Below are 23,779 nucleotides of genomic sequence, written 5' to 3' on the forward strand. Positions count from 1 at the left end.
AGTAACTCAGTAAAATACAATAAATTTAACTGAGTTGCATTATAGCCAAATTTTGACCTACATTAAACCTACCTGTGACCTCAATTTTTACTTTTGAGTTTTGGAAACTGTATTTTAGACCATTGTTGCACTCCAGTCTCAAGTAATAAGTCTCGGTGTCATTAGTCTGCATTTTGTTGAAGGTTGTGGTGCAGTCTTTCTTTGTTAGGTTTCCTGTTACTGGATCTCTATCAATTAGTTGTTGAGCTTTGGGTTTAGATGAAAACCATTTAACTACACATTGGTTATTTAAGTTCTTTTGATGTTTCTTCGTTACATCAAAGGAGCAGGGAATGGTCACACATGATCCTGTCATAACATGTACAGTCTGCGCCAGATTCACTTGAAAGCTGTTACAGCCTGAAAAACAAAACAGACACTGAAAGGAGAAAACGCTGCAGTAGTTTATTTAATCTTTAACATGACATATAAAACAGCAAAAACCCTTTATTTGAATTTGCATCTTTCATTCAAGATGCTGTCACAGTCATGGGGTTCCGGTCTAAAATAATTTTTGGTTTGTCTGAGCTTTGCTTTTGCATTTTGTTACATAAAAGTGCACATTCATGTAAAGACTGTAAAGATGAGTCTGTATGTCAGTGGAAGAGTGGAAATATTCAAGTGTACACTGTACACCTGAATATTTGTGTACTCAGGTGTACTCACGGTACAGTACTGTGTACACTCAGGTGTACTCACAGGTGTACTCACAGTACACCTGAGTACACAAATATTCAGGTGTACACTCTCTAAAGGAGCAGTGGAGGTCACACAGACTCCTTTCATAACTTGTACATCCATCCATTTTCTGTACACCCTTGTCCCTAATGGAGTCGGGAGGGGTGATGGTGCCTATCACCAGCGAACGTTTCGGGCGAGAGGTGGGGTCACCCTGGACAGGTCCATAACTTGTACAGTCAGAGGTAAATTAACCCCACACTTGTCAGTGTTGGCACCGGCTAAACAAAATAAAGCCTTTAAAGCAGAAAATGCTTTGATATTTAACATTGGAGAAAGAACAGCTTTTTTACTGACTGGTGGTCATTTTAATTAGAAATGCTCTCACAGACATTGCTTCATGATCAACAGTCAATTTTGTGTGTGTTTGTTTGAAAATAATAACTATTTTCTGACTGAAAATGCCAGTAAAGTCAAAGTAAAATATGATGAAACAGCAACACTGATTACATATACAAGCTTTTGACATTTTTGGCATCAGTAAATCCAAGATTAGTAAAGAACATTATTGCGACTTCATGTTTCAGATCAAACATCTTTCAGAAAGGTTACCTAAGTATTCAGATTTTTTTTTTTTAACTTAACAGAAATCCATAATTCCTTCTTTTATGTGTTTGTATTATGAATAACATTGATCGCACTTAATATGGACATTGCAGGAATATTAATTAATTCTCAGTGTGACTTAAATTTTCTTTTGTGTTGCTCACAGATATCAGCACTTTCCTAAAATAGTGGCCGAAGTCATTTTTTACCAAATGTGACTTTTGCCACCCTCACTCCCTCATTGCCAAAAATATTGATTTAGATTTAAAAAAAACTAAAAAGTTTATTTTTGAATGTGAAGATATGATGACAGCGACACAAGAACACAATAGAACTCAACCATGAATTAAACAATAATTGCAGATTATGTACTTTATACACACTGAAACCTGTGATGGAGTTTGTTTTTTCAAATATTTCAGCAAAACTAAATGCTATGCATAAGAATCTCACCTTGGAGTACAGAGCCAATGAGAAGAAATATCAAAGGTCCAACCATCTTTGTTAGTTGGTTCCTATCCCCAACACTTTTGTGGCTGGACGTTTGGTTCACCTTGGGCTGATTGCTAGTCTATCACATGGAAACAAACACAAACGGACACAAATGACAAACTACTATGCAAAACCATAGAACAATTTAGAACAACAAATTCACCTAGAATGCTTGTTTTTTGTCCTTTTGAATGCAGGTAGTATACCCAGAATAAACTGCAAATTCCATGCAGAAAAACCCCAGTCAGGAATTCAAACCCTCTTCTTGTAGCAAAGTAATAGTGCTAACAAAAGTACCACCAACATGAAAGCTACTCAAACAAACCTGGCATTGGTGGCAAGTGGTAAAGCTACTTCTAAGGTTTTGGGACTTTAGCAAGTGAAATTCTTTAAGGCTGTTAGAGTTTCTAAGCTATCATGAAAAAGGCAGTGGTAAAAAAAAGCAAAAAAAATGAAGGAAGGAAAAAGAATAAAAATGACCAACTTACATTTTCATTTCAATATGTCAGAAAAATGTGAAGCCAGATTTGAAAACTTTTTAAATGTATTGTTTAAAAAATACATAAATATTTCATGCAGTTTATTTAACTGCCAACATTTTTTCTTCTTTTACTTTATCTACATGCATAAGACATGTTTATTTCAAGACTAAAAGAGATAAATCCCCCAAAACCCAATAGACAGATGGCATGAAAGTTTAACAATTTGAAATGTAAATGTCTCACCTTTTACCAGAACTTTTGCAGCTCCTTATCAGTCTTTCAGAAGATTTTACATAATCAATTCAGTCTATGTAGATGAAATAAACACTGCTCATATTATATTGGTTTGAAATCGCATGCAATAGCAAAGAGACAAAGATTACTCCAAGTCTTCAGTCACAAGAGACGAAAATAGGTTTAAATTTTTTTTTGAAGCGTTAGCAACAGACCTAAAAAATGTGGAAGTAATTTAAGAGTTGAGAAATACGACGGGAAGTTCCCCAGAAATGGTTTTAAACAGCACCGTCTTCTCCTTCCTCTGTGGTCTTTGCTTCACATCGCAAATACTTTTTTGAGGCTCAAAGAAATTTGCTACTGAGGTGTTATTGCAATACACGGTTTCATTTTATACTGGGAAAATGCACATTTAATCAAAGAGAGTGTTATTTTGGTTTCAAGGTTGCTGGACATTTAAAAACCATATCACCTAAAAATTAAAGTTGTTTATTCTGGTGCACAGTTACAGTGAGATGTAATTTCTAAACTCTGTCATGGGACTTGTAAATTGCAATGAGCATAAGGCATACTGCTGCAGCATAATTTATCTATTAAAGCTCTGTGTGTGGACATAACAACAACTTGTGATGCAACTTTCCACAGGTTCAGATGCAATAGTCCATCTTAGGATATTTTTACAAGTTCTGCTTTGACCAGGCTGCATAAGGCTGTGGTTAATGTTTTCTTTGTTAGGGTTCATGCTGCGTGAATAAGTGTGTGAAAGGGTGTAGTGTGAAGCACTTTGGATCCTTTGCACTTGGTAGAGCACTATACAAGTAAAAGCTATGATTACCTATGATGGTAGCTCTAGTCTGCTCTAGATTTCTAGTGAACTTCTTGTGTCTCTTGTATCTCCAGTCTCTTGTTGCCTTGTTTCCTGTGTTCCAGGTATACCTGAAGCTTTTGTGTTTTCTCCAATCCACCTAAGGGATAACTTACTGTATTTGTGTACTGCCAACAGCAGCCTGACATTCTCAGCTCCTTCACCAGCATCAAGCTCTCGTCAGGATTAAACCCAGGCAGCAGGTCAAAAACAGATGGTTTTGTTTTAGTTTTGTTCTAGTTTTTTCCCTTACATGTTGGTGTGTTTTTGTATTAGTTGTTAAAAAGAGGCTAAAGAGGAAGTGGACAAAATGTGGCTGCAAAAACCACATCAATACTCTTAAAAAAGACTTGCTGGCACAGCTGATGCTTTCATTTCTTTTCTTTTGCTTGGTTGAGAAGTTTTAAAAATACTACTATGAATGAAATAGTGTTAGAGGCCTAAACAGGCACTAGGCAACAATTCAAACAACATTTTCAACCACGTTTGCCCTGGGGCAGACTGACAATCGGTGGGCTCTTTGACCTCCACCAGCAGGCAAAGCAGGGGGAATGTTTTTCCCAAGGACATAATAACAGAGCAGGAGTTCAAACTGGCAACCTGCTCGTTACAGGACAAACTCCTACTTCTCACCAGAGTAATAATTACTACACTTAAACTTCTGCAAGAGTTAAACAATTTTATTGGGACTTTTGTTATGTACAGCATTAATTTTGGAATTTGATACACAAATTGCTTTAACTCACCCTTGTACAGACAAGATAGAAGCAGAAGATTAAAAAATAACTGTGTTGCAGGTGCTACCTTCAAAAGAAGGTAATTTTGTTTAATAATCAAATCTTACCATGAGAATCAGAAACAAAATTTAAGAAAAAGTAAAGAAACTAAATACAAAGGCATGAATTGATAAGGACTAAAGAACAAGGAGATAATCAAAAATATAAATACAAAAGAAAACCAAATCTAGAATTTAAGGATTGTGACATTAATTCTGAAAAGAAATTATACAATTATGTGGCTTAGCCAGAAGTAGAGGGGGAACCAATCATTATTTTACAACCTGAAGAAAAGCTCTGCAGCATTTTTCACTGGTGACAAAATGGTGAAACTGACCCTGAAATGGTCAACTATGATTCAAGCAAATGCATTTATGATGTAATTAATTGTTGTAGTGACACCAAAATCTAAACCTGGAAAAAAATTCTAGCAAGATGTAATATTCAGCAATATTTTTTCTTTTTGGAAAAACAAAAATGTAAATGAAAACAAGCTACAACAGCTAAGATTCAGAGCAAGTTTGTTATATAAAAAAGATGCATTCCCATCTCCTGCAAACATAAAACCATAATCAGTGAATTTACATTTAAGCAGCAGAAGTCTGCAAGAATATTTACTTGTGTTTAGAGAAATAAATATGGATAATTTGAATCTCACTTAAAAAAAAAATCAGGACTGTTTTATAAATAACAATACCAGCTTTAAGCTGTTTGGTACCTCTAAATCATTGGGATTAATTTTGATCTTGAGCCCCAACAATAATAATGAGTGGTGAAACATAATGTGATTATGAATCCCAATGGCAATTTACTTTAGAAGGAAAAGCAGCTGCTCTGTGACCACATAAGTAGAAAGTTCCTTTATCTATAAATGTTGTCGGATAATTCTAATGCCAGACTTCTTTTTCTTCTGTATAAAAGCTACAATGAATCATCAACGTCATTATTTAGGCGTCCCTTTTTCATAATCGATGTGATTTCTTTTATACTGATGTCATCTTCACTTGTGTTTTGTACCTAAAATTGAACACAAATATTTGAGCTAAAAATATGATGGGAGAAAAAAAGAAGAAATAAAAGACAAAGTCTAAAGACAATTTACCTTCGTCTGTTTGCCTCCAAATATATTATATAGAGGGTAATGGTGAGTCTTCTGAAACCTGTAAAATGATATCTAATATGCATTCAGCTGTTCATTATTTGATGAACGAAGATCACAGAGAAGGCAATCATGTCTTTGCAGACACAACAATCTGTAATCTGTAATGCTGAAAATATAAAAGCTAAAAAGTTATTTGTTTGGTGGGTGTGGAGGAGGAGAACAAGAAGTGTTTGAGAACGAGATATTGTACAGGAATGGCATGCAGCTGTCAGTCAGAGAGTATTACAAATGAAAAAAAGACTATTTTGATTTGATTTGATTTGAACTGCTCACCTACCTGATAACAAACAGCAAGACACACACTAAAACTAGTAAGATGACGGTTGTGCTGATGAACACAGAAATCTGCCCTTTACCTGAAATGCAAGATGGGAAAATATAGATTAGCACCATTACAAAGTCCTTTGTTCGTGTCATGATAACCAACAAATCATTAAATCATTAAAGTGTTAATGATCACTTTACAAATCATTTAATAATTATCTTCATAAAAAAATTTCTAATCTTCATACTCTCATTTCAAATCAACTTCGGCCACAGGATCATTAAACAGTACTGATGAGGTGTCACTGGATGGTAATTCAGCTGAAGAAAACAGCAATTATTTAAGGACAAGTATTCAGAATATACTCCTTACAACCTATATAAATTTCAAATCAGTTGGTTTTAAGGTGGACTTAGTTGAGTTGCATATTCACAACAGATCATGTATTAAATCAATTTATAGATAATAATAATAACAGATAATAGCAACAAAAAACTACACATTTATTTATATCAACAGACAAACCAACCTTGATTTTCTGCCAAAATTTGAGGGGATTTGATAAAAAGCTGTTTACTGTCTGATCCCAATGAATTGAAGGTGAAGCAGAGCAAGGAAGACAAGTTTCTGTCCTGTGACTGATTCACAGTGATGGTGCTCCTCAGATATGTGCCATTCAAAGAGTCAGTGATGACAAAAACCTCAGAGTGGTTGACAGGCTGCCCATTGAAAAGCCACTGTAACATTGGAGGGTTTCCCACAATTTCACATGAACATTTGATTTTGTTTGTTGCATTGGTGCAATTAGAAGAGGGCAGGATCCTTGGAGGAACTGTAAAAGAAGAAGAGCAAATTGTCACCTGAAAATATGACAATGCTTTCAAAATGTCAGGAATTAGGGATATGCTCTCCTTAATACAAACTTAATAAGGGAGATAGATTTGTTGTCCAGTCATTCTCTAAATTGCAGCTATTGCAGCTATCTGGTGAATAATCCTATTCACCAGAGACATTATTGTGTGTTATGCCTTTTGTATGAAGAAACTGGGAATTTAGTCACTTTTTTCTGAGTACTATGTTTTAATATGGGTAAATAACAAAGTAAAGCAGAAACACTGACCAGTGTTCAAATGTAAAATAACAAACGTTTTGCAATAAACCATATGTGAAATACTCAACTGTAAAATGTTGATGAAAATACGTGTTAATAAAATGAAAAACAAACCTTGATTTTCTCCTAAAATCCTAGGTGAGTTGATGAAAAGCTGTTTACTGTCTGATCCCAATGAATTGAAGCTAAAGCAGAGCAATGACGACAAGTTTCTCTCCTGTTGCTGATTCACAGTGATGGTGCTCCTCAGATATGTGCCATTCAAAGAGTCAGTGATGATAAAACCCTTCCCAGATTGGTTGACAAGTTGCCCATTGAAAAGCCACTGCAACATTGGAGGGTTTCCTACAATTTCACAGGAACAGTTGATTTGACTTCTTGTTTTGATACAAGCGGAAGAGGGCAGGATCTTTGGAGGAACTGTAAAAAAAGTAGAGCAAAAAAGGTTTCCAAAGTGAATTAATATGTCTAAATCAACATTTGACACATTTTTGAGGAATCTCATGTTTTCCAATTAAGCTAAACTTTTAAAAGCTAATAATTTATATATATAATTAAAAGTTTTCAGTTCTAGAATGTGATGACAATTATCAATTAGCAGTTAACCTGCTGCTCTGTTTCTGCGGATATTAATGAAAATTAAGTCAGTTGAGGGCAATGGGAATTGGTGAAGTATAAGTAATCAGTGTTGGTATCTAACTGCTAAACCACCAGGACAGTCCAACAAGCTTTTAGGATGGACTTGACTTTTTGTGTTTCAGTATTCAATACATTTTCTGTAAAATAATTGATTTATGAATAAAAAACAAACAACATATATAAATAAAACAATGAACTAACCTTGATTTTCTCCTGAAATGTGAGGGGAATTAATAAAAAGCTGTTTACTGCCTGATCCCAATGAATTGAAGGTGAAGCAGAGCAAGGAAGACAAGTTTCTGTCCTGTGACTGATTCACAGTGATGGTGCTCCTCAGATATGTGCCATTCAAAGAGTCAGTGATGACAAAATTCTCAGATTGGTTTACAGGTTGCCCATTGAAAAACCACTGCAAGATGGGAGGGTTTCCCACAATTTCACAGGAACAGTTGATTTGGTTTGTGTGTTGAATGCAACTAGAAGAGGGCAGGATCCTTGGAGAAACTGTAAAAGAAGAAGAGCAAATTGTCACCTGAAAATATGACAAGGCTTTCAAAATATCAGGAATTAGGGATATGCTCTCCTTAATACAAACTTAATAAGGAAGATAGATTTGTTGTCCAGTCATTCTCTACATTGCAGCACTTTTTCCTATTCACCAAAGCCATTATTGTGTGTTATGCCTTTTTTATGAAGAAACTGGGAATTTAGTCGCTTTTTTCTGAGTACTATGTTTTAATATGGGTATATAACAAAGTAAAGCAGAAACACTCACCAGTGTTCAAATGTAAAATTACAAACGTTATGCAAAAAACCATGTGTGAAATACTCAACTGTAAAATGTTGATGAAAATACGTGTAAATAAAATGAACAACAAACCTTGATTTTCTCCTAAACTCCTAGGTGAGTTGATGAAAAGCTGTTTACTGTCTGAACCCAATGAATTGAAGCTAAAGCAGAGCAATGACGACAAGTTTCTCTCCTGTTGCTGATTCACAGTGATGGTGCTCCTCAGATATGTGCCATTCAAAGAGTCAGTGATGATAAAACCCTTCCCAGATTGGTTGACAAGTTGCCCATTGAAAAGCCACTGCAACATTGGAGGGTTTCCTACAATTTCACAGGAACAGTTGATTTGACTTCTTGTTTTGATACAAGCGGAAGAGGGCAGGATCTTCGGAGGAACTGTAAAAAAAGTAGAGCAAAAAAGGTTTCCAAAGTGAATTAATATGTCTAAATCAACATTTGACACATTTTTGAGGAATCTCATGTTTTCCAATTAAGCTAAACTCTTAAAAGCTAATAATTTATATATATAATTAAAAGTTTTCAGTTCTAGAATGTGATGACACATATCAATCAGCAGTTAACCTGCTGCTCTGTTTCTGCAGAGATTAATGAAAATTAAGTCAGTTGAGAGCAATGGGAATTGGTGAAGTATAAGTAATCAGTGTTGGTATCTAACTGCTAAACCACCAGGACAGTCCAACAAGCTTTTACGATGGACTTGACTTTTTGTTTCATTATTCAATACATTTTCTGTAAAATAATTGATTTATAAATAAAAAACAAACAACATATATAAATAAAACAATGAACTAACCTTGATTTTCTCCTGAAATGTGAGGGGAATTAATAAAAAGTTGTTTACTGTCTGATCCCAATGAATTGAAGGTGAAGCAGAGCAAGGAAGACAAGTTTCTGTCCTGTGACTGATTCACAGTGATGGTGCTCCTCAGATATGTGCCATTCAAAGAGTCAGTGATGACAAAATTCTCAGATTGGTTTACAGGTTGCCCATTGAAAAACCACTGCAAGATGGGAGGGTTTCCCACAATTTCACAGGAACAGTTGATTTGGTTTGTGCGTTGAATGCAACTAGAAGAGGGCAGGATCCTTGGAGAAACTGTAAAAAGGTAGAGCAAATTGTCACCTGAAATTATGGTAAATATGGTTTCCAAAATGAATGAGCACTTTTAAATCATCTGTGAAAACATTTGTGATGAGTCATATTTTTTACATTTTCTTAAGCCATCAAAAAAGTTGCATAAATAAACAATAACAACTTAGTTTGTGATCGTTCTTATGTATTCTTGTCAGTAGCTAGCTGAATTATAAACACAGCAATCTATGTAAAAAATATATATTGTAAAATAGAAATTTTCATTAAGATCTTCTAACATTTATGATATTATGGCTAAATACGTCGGAAGTATTTAGAAAAATTATAGAACGTAGAATAAGAGAAAAAACTTGTATGGGTCATGAATTATTCTCTGTATCATATTGTGACCACTGGGTGTCACTGTGGTTCAACAAAAATATGGCGGACCTTTGTACAGAAGAGAGGCTGCTAGACGGGAGAGCAAACAATTGGTTATGTAATCTTGTAAGGATTGGTTATTTGTTTATTTAGCTTTATTTTAAGAGGATACAAAAACCCATTGAAATTAAAAACCTCATTTGAAGATGAACAAACCTTGATTTTCTGCTGGAATATGAGGTGAGTTGATGAAAAGCTGTTTACTGTCTGATCCCAATGAATTGAAGCTGAAGCAGAGCAATGACGACAAGTTTCTCTCCTGCAGCTTATTCACGGTGATGGTGCTCCTCAGATACGTGTCATTCAGGGAGTGACTGATAGCATAAACCTTCCCAGATTGGTTGACTGGTTGCCCATTGAAAAGCCACAGCAAGATAGGAGGGTTTCCCACAATTTCACAGGAACAGTTGATTTGACTTGTTGTTTTGATGCAACTAGAAGAGGGCAGGATCTTTGGACGAACTGTTAAGATGCAGAGCAAATTATTAACTTTAAATATGGTAAATAGGGTTTTCAAAATCAGTTAAAGCATATTTGAAGTAACAAATGCATAGCCTGTTTTTTCAGCATCACTGCAGCAGGAAGTATGCAATCTTGGCACTATGTAAAAGGTGAAAAAGGAAATCTTAAAAATATGATATTACATAGCACGTATGTAATATCAGTTAGCTTTCACTTCTGGCTATATTCACTGCATTTAAACACCCTTCTCTTCATAGCTCTTTTTTTCCCCTCATGCTGTCTCTAAACCACTTCCCACTTTCTTCCCTTTTTTGTCTGATGTCAGATTTAACACAATTTCCACTAGCCTCCTTATGGGCAATGACATTGTGTAGTGTGGTTTCTCTGGGATGAAGTTTAAAGTTAGCATAACTGAAACAAATGTAGATATAGTACTTAAAATGTGAACAAAGAAACTAACTTACACAAAATCTCTGTTTTCAAACTTGTAGTAAGTGATGAGTCAGAGTTTCCATTCCCCATCTTGTAAGTAGCAGTACAGGAGATGTTCTGTCTGTGATGGAGATTGGTAGCAATGAAACTCAGGACAGAGGTCTTAGCTGTAGATTTATTTGGGCTCATCTGCATGGTCTCCATAATATCCCCCATTTTGGGGGTCCATGTCAGAGTTGGGGGATGAGTTAGGCATGGAGATGGAGTAGAGCACGTCAAATTCACCCAGTCTCCCTCCTTCCCCTCCAGTATGGACACAGTCAGAGTTGGTGAGGGAAAATGTTCTTGGAGGAAGGTTTCATCATATCATTTAGTAGGCAAAAATGCAAACATAGATTAATAAATACAATAACTCAAATTTAGAAACCTACCTTTGACATCAATTTTTACACTTGCTTCTTTAAACGTGTATCTAAGAGTTTTGCAATCCAGTCTAAAGTAATATAAGCTGGAATGATTAGACCGGACATTATAGAAGGTGGTGGTGCAGTTTTTCTCTGTTAGGTTCCCAGTTACTGGATTTGTATCTGTTAGTCTTGCGTCAGTGCTTTCCAAGTAAACCCACAGAGCTTTGCATTCCCCATGCAAGTGTTTTTCATATTCTCTTTGCAGCTCAAAGGAGCATGGAATAGTGACACAGGTCCCGCTCAGAACTTGTACAGTCTGCGGCAGAGAGATCTCAAACTTGTCACACTCAGGGCCTGAAGAACAAAACAGTTTAGAAAAAGAAAGTCAAATAATCATAAACGAGAAGTGTTGATTTTTGCCTTCCTCCAAACTTGATTAGTGCCTTAGCAGTCTTTTCACAAAATATGTTTTATTTTATTTGAATATTATTTTAAAATAATACTTTAATTATATTTTTTTGGAAAAGTAATGTGAAGCAGATTTACTCCTACAAGAGAAAATGTATTTGTCTAGCTAACACTGCTCACTGGTCTATTTCTTTATGTCTTACACAATAAATAATAAAAATTGCATGCATTATAATTTAGGTAAGTTTGAATATAAATTAAATGACCCTAAATATTCAAATAAATTGAACAAATTTTTACAAGCTACTTCTTTCGTTTTGTAAATAAAATTTAATGGAGAAGAATATACAGTATATAAATATTGTATTTGGAACTCAAGGAAGATAAATTCAATACAATTACCCAAAACACATAATTGCTTTAAAATTTTAACAGTTTAGAAAAATAATACAACTCACATTGAATATTTGCTCTTGTGGAAAAGGTTACAGCACGGCTTTCATCTTGTTTCTGGTAGGCAGCAGCGCAGGAGATTTGTCCATGATTCTGACGAGAAGCAGTGAAGTTCAGAACCGATATCCTCATGGGAGTTTTCCCCTGATTCTCCAACAGTTTCTCCTGACTGTTATGTAGTGGGGGGGTCCATGTCAGATTTGGAGGATGAGACAGACAGGGAACCAAAGCAGAGCAGGTCAGACTCACTGAGTCTCCGTTCTTCACCACCAATGTGGATGGAGTCAGAGTTGGTGTGGGAAAATTATCTGGGAGAAAAGCGACAATGATATCATCCAGTACGTTTAATAAGTAACTTGTCAAACACAACAAATGTTAATGTTAAAAAAGTTTAAGAAAACCTACCTTTGACTTCAATTTTTACACTTGCTGGCTTAAAAGTGTATTTGAGACCATTACAATCCAGTCTAACGTTATAGGTGTTGGAATGGCCATGCTGCATGTTGCTGAAGGTGGTGGTGCAGTTTTTCTCTGTTAAGTTTCCTGTCACTGGGTTTGTATCTGTTAGTCTAGGATCACTGCTATCTGTGTAAACCCACAGAGCTCTGCATCCGCCATTTAAATATTGTTCATATTTTCTCTTCATGCCAAAGGAGCAGGGGACGGTGACACAGGATCCTCTCAGAACTTGTACAGTCTGTGGTAGAGAGATTTCAAATTGGCCACAGCTTCTGCCTGAAGAACAAAAGAGGTTTAGATAAAAGTAGTGAGATAATTAATGGGGTTTTTGCTGATTTTTTGTCAGCCTATTCTTATAGCATTTTAACAAAAAATGTAATATGTTGTTATTAGCTGTAAGAATAGCATTAGTATTTTTTAGTGAAAAATTAAATCTTTCAGGGTACTGTATTTGCAAGTTTTAGACTTCTTCTGTGATCAGGTACGTGAACATATGTTCACATTATAAATGTTTTAAGATTAGACAGAAGCATAGCCTAATAATATCTGTCAGTTATATAATTCATGTAATTATTTACTCTACTTATTATATTACATTACATTATAAATAAACTCAAGTCTTTAATTCCACAAAGACTCAGAAAGTTGTCCAAGTTTTAAAATAGGAGTTGTAACCAACTTCCTTCAGTCATCTTCCAAAAAGTTGTTTTATTTCAGTATGATTAAGTCACAGCATTAATCAAGTTATTATTTTACCATGTTTAAAAGAAACAGCAAACTTACACAAAATAGTTGTTGTTGAGGTCAAAGTTGTATCAGAGTTTCCATCTTGTTTCTTGTAGACAGCGTTGCAACTGATTTTCTCTCCATCATGAAGGTAAGAAGCATTAAAGTTCAGAACAGAGATCTTGACCAGAGTTTTGTCCTGATTCTCCTGCAGTGTCTCCTCACTCTCCCCCAGTGTGGGGGTCCATGTCAGATTTGGAGGACGAGACAGACAGGAAACGGGAGCAGAGCAGGTCAGACTCACTGAGTCTCCATCATTCACCTCCAATGTGGATGGAGTCAGAGTTGGTGAGGGAAAATTATCTGGGTGGAAGGGTCAATGATAACATGCATTGAGCAAGAATCCGAGTGTGTTGCTTATTTAAATTTTGAAATGTAGTGACAAAATGATAATAAAATGGAAAGATAGAAATGAAGTAAGAAAACTATAGTTAGTTGATACAAATAATGTTGATAAAACATTTACCTTTGACTTCAATTTTTACACTTGCTGGCTTAAAAGTGTATTTGAGACCATTACAATCCAGTCTAACGTTATAGGTGTTGGAATGGCCATGCTGCATGTTGCTGAAGGTGGTGGTGCAGTTTTTCTCTGTTACGTTTCCTGTCACTGGGTTTGTATCTGTTAGTCTTGGGTCACTGCTGCCTGAGTAAACCCACAGAGCTCTGCATCCACCATTTAAATATTGTTCATATTTTCTTTTCATGCCAAAGGAGCAGGGGACGGTGACACAGGATCCTCTCAGAACTTGTACAGTCTGTGGTAGAGAGATTTCAAACTGGCCACAGCTTCTGCCTGAAGAACAAAAGAGGTTTAGGTAAAATAGTGAGATAATTAATGGGGTTTTTGCTGATTTTTTGTCAGCCTATTCTTATAGCATTTTAACAAAAAATGTGATATGTTGTTATTAGCTGTAAGAATAGCAGTAGTATTTTTTTAGTGAAAAAGTAATCCTTTCAGGGTAATGTATTTGCAAGTTTTAGACTTCTTCTGTGATCAGGTACGTGAACATATGTTCACATTATAAATGTTTTAAGATTAGACAGAAGCGTAGCCTAATAATATCTGTCAGTTATATAATTCATGTAATTATTTACTCTACTTATTATATAATCAAACTTCTTGGCATTACATTATAAATGATCTCAAGTCCTTAATTCCACAACGACTCAGAAAGTTGTCCAAGTTTTAAAATAGGAGTTGTAACCAACTTCCTTCAGTCATCTTCCAAAAAGTTGTTTTATTTCAGTATGATTAAGTCACAGCATTAATCAAGTTATTATTTTACCATGTTTAAAAGAAACAACAAACTTACACAAAATAGTTGTTGTTGAGGTCAAAGTTGTATCAGAGTTTCCATCTTGTTTCTTGTAGACAGCGTTGCAACTGATTTTCTCTCCATCATGAAGGTAAGAAGCATTAAAGTTCAGAACAGAGATCTTGACCAGAGTTTTGTCCTGATTCTCCTGCAGTGTCTCCTCACTCTCCCCCAGTGTGGGGGTCCATGTCAGATTTGGAGGACGAGACAGACAGGAAACGGGAGCAGAGCAGGTCAGACTCACTGAGTCTCCATCATTCATCTCCAATGTGGATGGAGTCAGAGTTGGTGAGGGAAAATTATCTGGGAGGAAGGGTCAATGATAACATGCATTGAGCAAGAATCTGAGTTGCTTGCTCACTATTTTTCAGCTTACATTGTAAAATTAAAAATTTATAAAAAACATTTAAACCTACCTATGACTTCAATTTTTACACTTGCTGGCTTAAAAGTGTATTTGAGACCATTACAATCCAGTCTGAAGTTATAGGTGTTGGAATGGCCATGCTGCATGTTGCTGAAGGTGGTGGTGCAGTTTTTCTCTGTTAAATTTCCTGTCACTGGGTTTGTATCTGTTAGTCTTGGGTCACTGCTATCTGTGTAAACCCACAGAGCTCTGCATCCACCATTTAAATATTGTTCATATTTTCTCTTCATGCCAAAGGAGCAGGGGACGGTGACACAGGATCCTCTCAGAACTTGTACAGTCTGTGGTAGAGAGATTTCAAACTGGCCACAGCTTCTGCCTGAAGAACAAAAGAGGTTTAGGAAAAACAGTGAAATTATATTTTTTAAGGGTCTTCTAAAATCATGACATTTTCCATGATTTTAGCTCTTTATATAATTATTAGAAAAATATGAAAGTGATGAAGTAAGTTCTAGATCATCTTGCCACAGATATGAGTTCTGGAGAAAGATCTTCAAATTTGCCAGGTTTGTTTGTAATTTTTTTTCACTAAGAACATTGTTTTATGCATATGATGTGTGTAAATACAGACCAGGTATCTCAAGTTGAGAAGCTATATAGTAATAATGAAATTTGTTAGAGAAGTTAGTTTGTGGCCTATGAATAGTTGTGCACTGACAGATTTATCATTCAGAGCAAATCCGTGCTTAAAAGGGTAAAACACAAGGACATTGCATTCTAACTCAACATCATGCAAATATGTCTGAAAAATAAAGGTTTGTGGCTTTTGCAATACCAGACGACCAAAGTCTACATGAAAAGACCTGTCAGTGACACCTAGACATAAAATCATTATCTCAGGCGTATTTTTGTAGAAATGTAAAAAGTTCAGCGCAGGCTTTTAAATACTTCAGACAGTCCTTTAAATCCATCATGCAATAGTCACACTTCTGTTTTATGCAAAATAAATCTGTGTGTCGTATGCATAATTAATAAAAGCAATCTTACACTGTATAAAAATGGAGCTGAGAAGTAGGAAATACATAGTGCATAAAATAGTTTCAAGAATGAAGCCCTGCTTTAGCCCACATAACCAAGGAGAGAGAACATAAAACGTTCTCTCTGGTAGGTATGGCATGAACCACGCTAGTGCATTACCTAATGCTTAATGAAAATTGTGCAGCAGTGAACAGATTGACCAAACATTACACAGCAGATACGCTTTCACACTGCTGCTGGAATATTTAGTGTGTAAAAACACATGTATATGTTCAGAAAGTACTACACCAAAGATCATCATGTTTGAAACAGATAAATCATAAGTTAGGAGAAGGTTTAGCATATGAGCACAAACATGTAGATCCAGACACCACGGTGAGAAATTAAACCCAATTTGACTTGAATGATTTGTCCAAATGGCATGCATGCATGTTAAAATGTTCAATAATAAGGAATTGATCATATTTTACCATGTTTTCTACCAAAAATATAAGTAGGCCACAATATTAATCAATCCATAATTCTGACATTTTAGAAACAGAAGAATTATCTCACACAAAATATTTGCTGTTGTGGAAAATGAGGCATCAGCACTTCCATCTTGTTTCCTGTACACAGATGTGCAGGAAATTTTCTCTCCATCGTGGAGGTAGGAAGCATTGAAGTTCAGGACAGAGGTCTTAACAAATGTTTTGTCCTGGTTTTCTTGCAGTGTCTCCTGACTGTAACCCAGCGTGGGGGTCCATGTCAGATTTGGAGGGTGAGACAGACAAGGAACCGGAGCAGAGCAGGTCAGATTCACAGAGTCTCCATCATTCACCTCCAGTGTGGATGGAGTCAGAGTTGGTGAGGGAAGATCATCTGAGAAGAGGGTTCAGTAGTATAATTTATCGAATTGTATTATTGGCAACATGCAATACAATAAAAAAACATCCTCTGCATACATAAATATTCTTCTAGCTAGCTATATCGATAATAACACATACCTGTGACTGTGAGAGTCACACCAGCCATGGTAAATGTTCCTCTTAGAGAACTGCTGCAATCCAGTCTGAAGTAGTAAGTATTACTATGATCAGGTCGCATGTTGCCAAAAGTGGTGGTACAGTTTTTCCTTGTTAGGTCTCCTGTCACTGCATTTGTGTCTGTCAATTGTGGATTGCTTTTATTCTTGTCCACCCATTTTGCTTCACATTGTTCATTTAGGTTGCCTTCATATTTGCTCGGTATGTCAAAGGAGCAGGGGACAGTCACACAGGATCCTCTCAAAACCCGTACAGTTTGCACCAAGGACACCTGAAACGTACTGCACAGGACACCTGAAAAACGACATCATTTGAAGAAGAAAAGGACCAACTATATTGTAATGTATGTTATGTTTAATATTTTAAAGTAAAGAATGAAAGCTTTGATGCCATAAATATTTGGAAAATACCTTATACAAAGCAACATTAATATGCAGTCTAGTCATTAGCAAATATGAATATGTGTCAAAATCATCTACAAATAAAGTCACTAATTTCACCCACAAATGAGAAACTAATAACTAGATAATAACTATTAACTAATCTTGCATTCCTGTAATCTGTAGTCTGGCCCATCATGCGTAGGATTTGATACAGTATAACTGTATTTTTTATGGAAATCTACATTTTATCATTTACAAACTCACCATACAGCGAAGAGTCAATGAGAAGAAAAATCACAAGTCCAACCATCTTTGAATAATGAATGTTTAGAGCCTACAAATCACATGTAAAACAGTTACTATGGTTGTTTTATAAAAAATACTTTAAATGTTAAAGAATATAAAATCAACAATTTTAATATATTTAGTATTAAATTACTTGAATGAATAATAAGTAAAATGACTCAAAATGTTCCATCTGTATTCTGACAATATGATCTGGTAGGGTTCACATTCACATAGCACTTAAGTGATTATAAAAGAAACAACAAATTCCAGTGATCCTTTGCTGATTGGATAATATTTAAATGCAAAATGAAACAAATTAAAAGAGAGCTAGAGTGCAAACAGGACATTCAAACAGAAACTTTGCAACTAATGTCTTTGAAGCAAATCTACAAACATTAAATTTATTTACCCGTATTATCTTAATGTACAAAGTTCACATTTAAGTGGAAAATCAGTGGACTGACAAAAATTTAGAAAGGAGAATATCTCACCTCTTATTAAAGACATCCACAACTTTTTTTCCTCAGTAGTTATAGTAAGCCATAATATTGTTGTTTAAAATTTTATGGCTCACATCTGCCCTACATTCTGTCTTTAATGCACACAGAATGTGGAACTAAAAACTGAAAAAGGAGAAACTAACCAAACAGCTGACAGATGCAAAATAAAATATGACCTTAGAAATCTTTTGCATGAGGCTTCTTGAATTTAATTTTAAAAAAAAGTCCCAGTAGAAGAAAAATTAAAAGGCATGTAACTGGCTGCTTTCTGGTGGACAGATCCAGAGTTTGGTGATAAAACTCAGTAGTGATTTCTGCCTGAAAAGTAAAGAGAGCACAGGGAGTAAAACAAATCTAGGCAAGCCAGAAGAAATAAAAATCCTTTCTCAAAAAGATACTTGAGGAGCTCAATTTCAGGGTTACTCTACCAGAAAGCTTGACTATCAAGCAAAGTCAGGTCCTACTCCTAAAATCCCTCAAAATCAGGCAAACTAACTTCAGCAGGAAAACACCAATACACCAGGAACCTGACATTAGCAAACTTCAAGTCTCCCCATAATTCCCAGCCTGAATGGGGAAATTCTTACGTTTTTAGCATCAGAATATCTTAATCTTGTGTTCAGATGTTTTCAGACAGAATGCAGTTCCATCTGCAGTAGTGCTTTGTTACATAGATTTGAATTTGATGTCCTGATGAAGTTATACAAGTTGCAACACTGCTGCGACAGAAAGTACTTTTGAAGTACATTCAGTTGTGTTTTTCATGAAACAGGAACAAGACATCAGCAGAAAGTAAGAAAGACAAACTGACAGCAAGTAAATAGTTGTCCAAGTGAAAATGACATTTAGACAGGACTTCCACATTTATTTAGCATTTCTCCATATTCTAGGTGCTTTATTTAGCACCTAGAATAAAGATTAAATAAAAAAAAACTTTTCTTTGTATGCTGTGTTAAATATCAAGAGCAGATTTTAACCCTGATTAAAAAAAATAAGCATGGAATATTCACAAAAATAAGGAATGGTTTTGTTTTACAAACCATCATTGTAAAAATTGAGTGGTTACAGTTTAAAACCCACAAACCATTCCTCATGTCCTGTAATGCATTTGTGATTTTGCATAATTAACATATCCTTTAACAATTTATTGTCCATTTATTAAAATGAGGAATATGATAAAGGAGATAATAAAGGTTTTAAGGTTTACTTACAAAAGTCAAAACAATAAAACATGAAATGTGTGGAATGGAGTCCACTTCTAAGGATCAGGATGCAGCTATGTCTGGAGGATAAGAGGTAATCTATGTGTCTTTGAAGGTGTCTGATGATAAACAAATTGTTCACAGAAATGGCGGCTACTAAATGGTAAATGGCTTGTACTTGAAGTCCACAGGACTCCAAAGCACATACTTTGGAGTTACTGCATTGCAGCCACAATGTCTGACAGAAGCAAGGCACCATGCTCTGGATAATATGAGGAGGTTTGTGGTCTAGATGAGTGCAGAGGTAAACAGTGAGTTTGAGATTCCAAAGATAATCAGACTTAGATAGTAGGGAGCTTGTACTGAGAGCAGGGACAGCAATTACCAAAATCCTGGTGGAGCTCAGAGTCTGCTGAACTTACATCTAGGCGTGGTGAAAACGATGCTTCCTGAAGCACTGAGCCACTTTAAGACAGTTGCTCAGACAATGGCCTATTGTTCTCTATACGTTCTATAATAGTGACATCTAGTGGTAGTTTTAATGTACTGCAGTTGTAAATAAAATTGATAACTTATTTGAAATCAGAAGTCTGTTTTATTCATACCATTTTCATTAAACTCATGTTCTCCAAAGCAACCTGTGTTTTAATAGTTTATATAAAATTGAAAGGAGGATGTTGCAATAAACATTACCTTTTTAACAATAGTGACACCTTTTTTTCTGTTGAACTGTAAATAATTATTATTCCATGAATTATTCTTTTCATTTTATTTCTATCTGAGGACGATGATGTCATTATAGTGATTCATATAAGAAGAGACTCTGAGTAACATTCAAAGATTTTTATTTAAAAAAGGCATCATTTCCACTGTTTTGGGCTTCAGTTTGCTCCTCTTCTGGCTCACTACCTCACCAGCATTAGAGAAGACCAGCTGGCAGGGCGCAGATGAAACTCAGACTCTCACACAAGTTTTTTAATGCACTCAAAATCACACACAACCACTCAACCTGTCTAAAGTGCCTAAACTCAGATTCTCACGGACTCGAATCCATGCACACAACCACTCAAGTTCAGACGCTAACTATATCTCGTGATTTCTAACTTATGCAAATGCATGTCCACCTTTTCAAAAATCCACAGTTTAAGAGGAAATTCAGTTTCATTTTAAAGCCTAAAATGAAACTACAAACCCTGCCCATTCAGGATTCCTGCGAATCAGCACACGAGGAGCTACGTGTCACAAGTAGTCCGAGACACCAGAAAAACGAGGCCTCTTTTAGGAGCGGTCACATAATTTTTGGCATGTTGACACGGCGATCAAAACACTGCATAACGACACTACCGGTTCATTTGGCTCCAAACTGGTTTGAGCAGGAGGTTTCGTGCAGCACATCACTAATAATATGAACTACTTCTCAGTGCAAAGCTCCTTAGAAGGGTTGTAAATGCCACAATGGAGTAGCGTTGTAGTGATGATGTGCTGAAGATGTAGAGGTGAAAAGAGTAGAAGCTTCTTGAAGAGACAGAGCCCAAATTCAAGGTATCAAATTGCAAAGTCAAATTTATTCTAAGTTGTATTTTATATATATTTACAGCATTTTTACCACAACTGGATGTAACAAAGTTACTTGACTGTGCTTAAAATGACAATGCGCCTAGAAAACGCATAATGCTCCCCTTTTAACAAACTGTTGTAGTTTGAAAGCCCATTACACAAATCAGATATGTAAAACAGTAATGCAATGTTGTTTACTTTCAGCTGTGTACCTTAAAAAGCCATGGATTACAAATATCACAAAATTGTAGAGATGATTAAAAAAAAGTCTTGATAATATACGGCAAAATAGATTAAATGTTGAGGCAGCTATTTGATGACCAAATTCTGAAAGTATAAATTCATTTACAATATAGCATATTCTGTCACAGCCTAAAAGCAAACCAATTAAATAAAATAAAAAATCTTAAATTAGCATACAGCGTCTTGAACATCTTTAGATATGTCCAGTTAATACCACAATTACAACAGACAGACAGCACTAGAGTCAAAGAAATTATTTTTAAAACTCACCCTATTACAAACTTTTAAGTTGTTGTTGGTATGTGGGTGTGTTTACAAGTGTTCTTCCTAATTTTGATTTTGCTTGATTAAAGACAGCGAAACATCAAAGCTGAATTTTTTTTCCACAGCAATAAAAAAGCAGGTTATAATTATCTAGCTTATTTTGCCTGTTTCGGCCTCCTTGTGTTGACATAGATGGGATCTTCTTCTGTGTGTGGTATCTAAAGTTAAAGAAGAAATATGAACAAAACTCATTATTTCAAAAGCTAAAGATGTAATAAAAAGCATAAACATTTGCTAATATACCTTTTTCCTCTACTTTGCACTATTATTTAGACTGTTTTGCTGAATCTTCAGATACCTGAAATAAGATATTGAAAGATGTTGTCAATTTTAATGTTTTGCTGCACACCTATATATAATCATAAAAAAGTCGTAAAACACAAAGGGGAAACTGAACAGGCTTCCTCTGAACTACTCACTTACCTGATAGCAAACAGCAAGACACAGACTAGAGTTATTAGGACGACAGTAGTAGCAATGAACGCAAACATCAGGTTTTTATCTGAAATACAAATTTGAAAAATAAAGATCAAGATATAACTCTGACAGAGCTTATTAAATACACTTTATCCAGAGAAATATATTTTCACACCTTTGTCAAAGAAGTCATAGGGAATGATGAAAAAATGCTGAACAAAGGTAGTTCTTACACTAATAATCATGGATATGTATAGACAGAAGCAATGTTGGGTTTGTAATGTCGAGTAACATGTTTCTATTAATGAGGAGGAACACAATACAACAATAAATGCACAATGCATACCAAATTACTTTGAGCAATAAACTGTTTTAGACATGTCATACACAATTATATTAAGTGGGGCACTTCACATGTATATGCATTGAGCAAGGGGCAGCTATAAAAGTAAATCATATCATGAGATTATACACCAACTGTCTGATACTAATTTTAAATATGGAGCTAAGTTTAGTTTCATTGACCATATCCAGTATTACAATCTAAATCTTCCACCAGTCTTCAAATTCAGTAAATTTATGCTGAATAAATTATATGTTATGTCACATTTAATTTCAAAATTAGAACCTTTTCTCACCGTTGTGTTGCAAAATACTGTAAGGTAAATACTCAGAAGTACCCTATATCTGCATTTATTTAAGCAAACACACTGTACAGACATAATAGACACACTGTGATTACCTGTTATGCTGCATTCAGTACAAAACTGTTTCCTGGCTGATCCTACAGAGTTGAAGCTAAAGCAGAGCAATGATGACAGATTTCTGTCCCGTGGTTCATTGACAATGATGACACTCTTCAGATGTGTACCATTCAGAGTGTCAGTGGAGATAAAAATCTTGTTAGATTGGATAACCTGCTGTCCATCCACAACCCATTGTAACATGAGACTGCTTCCAACAGTTTCACAGGAACATGTGACTTGATTTGCAGTTCTGGTGCAAATAGATGAGTCCAGGATCACTGGAGGAACTGTAAACCAGGAGACAAAACTGTAACTTGAAAATAAGGTAAATAAAAATGGCAAAACTACTGTATATACAAAGGGTCATAGGATGAATAAAAACAGGTGTGGAAATAATCACACAGAATATTTGATCAATACTGGGGGATCTCAATAAATTATAGTTCCATTGAAAAAATCTTTTATTTCATTAATTTAATTTGGAAGGTAAAGCTCATGTTAGATTAATCAAACACATCATTATTTATATATATATATATATATATATATATATATATATATATATATATATATATACAAAATAGTCTTACAGCTCTTAAAAAACCCAAACTGGAAAAATAAATGTGTTAGAAAAATGTGCAGAGATGACAGGATGACTGAAACCTTGAGGAGAATGTGAAACAAAATCATTTTAATAGGTTAAGATAGTTTCACAAAGTGCTGAGTGTGCCTGGAGTAAGTGCTTACTGTTGAAATGCTTTTGACCTCTGAACCAGTGACAACATCAGCATCATCTTTCATGGACTAAGCTCTGTCATTTTATTTGATGTTTTATTTTTAAAAAAACTATTCATCCCTGATGTCCAGCATTTGTTTCAGTTGTAGCTGGTGTGAAAATGATACAAAAAGCTATAATCTATATAAATATCCAAGAATACAATTGTGTTTTGACATTCTTGATATGTTTTCAGAGACTGAAGTCACCAGTGGAGAAAGCTTTGTTCTCATCACTGAGTAGCTTGCTTGAACAGTAGCAATATACTGTATTTCAAAATAGCTCACATTAGCAGCTACATAGGGTTAATTTCAAAGGAGGTTTGAGTTAAAATAGTAAAGCATTATTTTAGTGTAGGTTAAAAAAAAAATCAGTGATATAACTAAAGAGTAAAACATGGCATAGATTAAGTAATGATGTTATTAGTTTCAAGACATGAACTATATAATTTTTGTAGATATGACCATATATGTCACACTTCTACTTTTATTCTGTTTAATTCTTCGTGTTTCTGT

General features: G+C 35.2%; 2 protein-coding genes across 3 annotated transcripts in view; both read right to left on the reverse strand.

Annotated features, from left to right (window-relative positions):
• The window catches only part of LOC114141815 (B-cell receptor CD22-like), a 38,481-nt gene extending 35,475 nt beyond the window's left edge, over positions 1 to 3,006 (reverse strand). Inside the window, exons 1-3 of the mRNA XM_028012653.1 lie at positions 2,541 to 3,006; positions 1,777 to 1,894; positions 73 to 399 (exon numbers count right to left, since the gene is read on the reverse strand). Of these exons, the coding sequence (XP_027868454.1) occupies positions 73 to 399; positions 1,777 to 1,822 (373 nt within the window). The 5' untranslated portion in view covers positions 1,823 to 1,894; positions 2,541 to 3,006. The remainder of the gene's footprint in view (positions 1 to 72; positions 400 to 1,776; positions 1,895 to 2,540) is intronic.
• Positions 3,007 to 4,055: 1,049 nt separating this feature from the next.
• Positions 4,056 to 22,714, reverse strand: LOC114141814 (uncharacterized). Of its 2 annotated transcripts, XM_028012651.1 has the most exons (22): positions 21,750 to 22,714; positions 21,570 to 21,624; positions 17,992 to 21,484; positions 17,477 to 17,546; positions 16,791 to 17,123; positions 16,360 to 16,665; positions 14,816 to 15,145; positions 14,397 to 14,702; positions 13,547 to 13,876; positions 13,078 to 13,383; positions 12,241 to 12,570; positions 11,841 to 12,143; positions 10,999 to 11,328; positions 10,600 to 10,911; positions 9,830 to 10,135; positions 8,230 to 8,535; positions 7,551 to 7,853; positions 6,825 to 7,130; positions 6,129 to 6,431; positions 5,612 to 5,690; positions 5,275 to 5,332; positions 4,056 to 5,189 (listed from the first exon to the last, which is right to left on the reverse strand). In XM_028012651.1, the coding sequence occupies exons 4-22, from the start codon at positions 17,520 to 17,522 to the stop codon at positions 5,094 to 5,096; spliced, it is 4,989 nt and encodes a 1,662-aa protein (XP_027868452.1). In that variant the 5' UTR covers positions 17,523 to 17,546; positions 17,992 to 21,484; positions 21,570 to 21,624; positions 21,750 to 22,714; the 3' UTR covers positions 4,056 to 5,093. The 2 variants fall into 2 exon arrangements, with proteins under 2 accessions (XP_027868452.1, XP_027868453.1); XM_028012652.1 differs by lacking the exons at positions 12,241 to 12,570; positions 13,078 to 13,383 and adding an exon at positions 8,954 to 9,256.
• Positions 22,715 to 23,779: the final 1,065 nt, after the last annotated feature.

Source organism: Xiphophorus couchianus, chromosome 3, assembly GCF_001444195.1.
Source record: "Xiphophorus couchianus chromosome 3, X_couchianus-1.0, whole genome shotgun sequence".
In the NCBI taxonomy this organism is placed as follows: Eukaryota; Metazoa; Chordata; class Actinopteri; order Cyprinodontiformes; family Poeciliidae; genus Xiphophorus; species Xiphophorus couchianus.

Coding starts and splice junctions, on each gene's coding strand:
- LOC114141814 (XM_028012651.1), bottom strand. CDS start 17,522: ATGGTTGGACTTGTGATTTTTCTTCTCATTGACTCTTCGCTGTATG. Junction 16,666..16,790: donor TGTGACTCTCACAGTCACAG/GTATGTGTTATT, acceptor CCCTCTTCTCAG/ATGATCTTCCCTCACCAACT. Junction 10,912..10,998: donor TGTAAAAATTGATGTCAAAG/GTAGGTTTCTAA, acceptor CCTTCCTCCAAG/AACATTTTCCCTCACCAACT.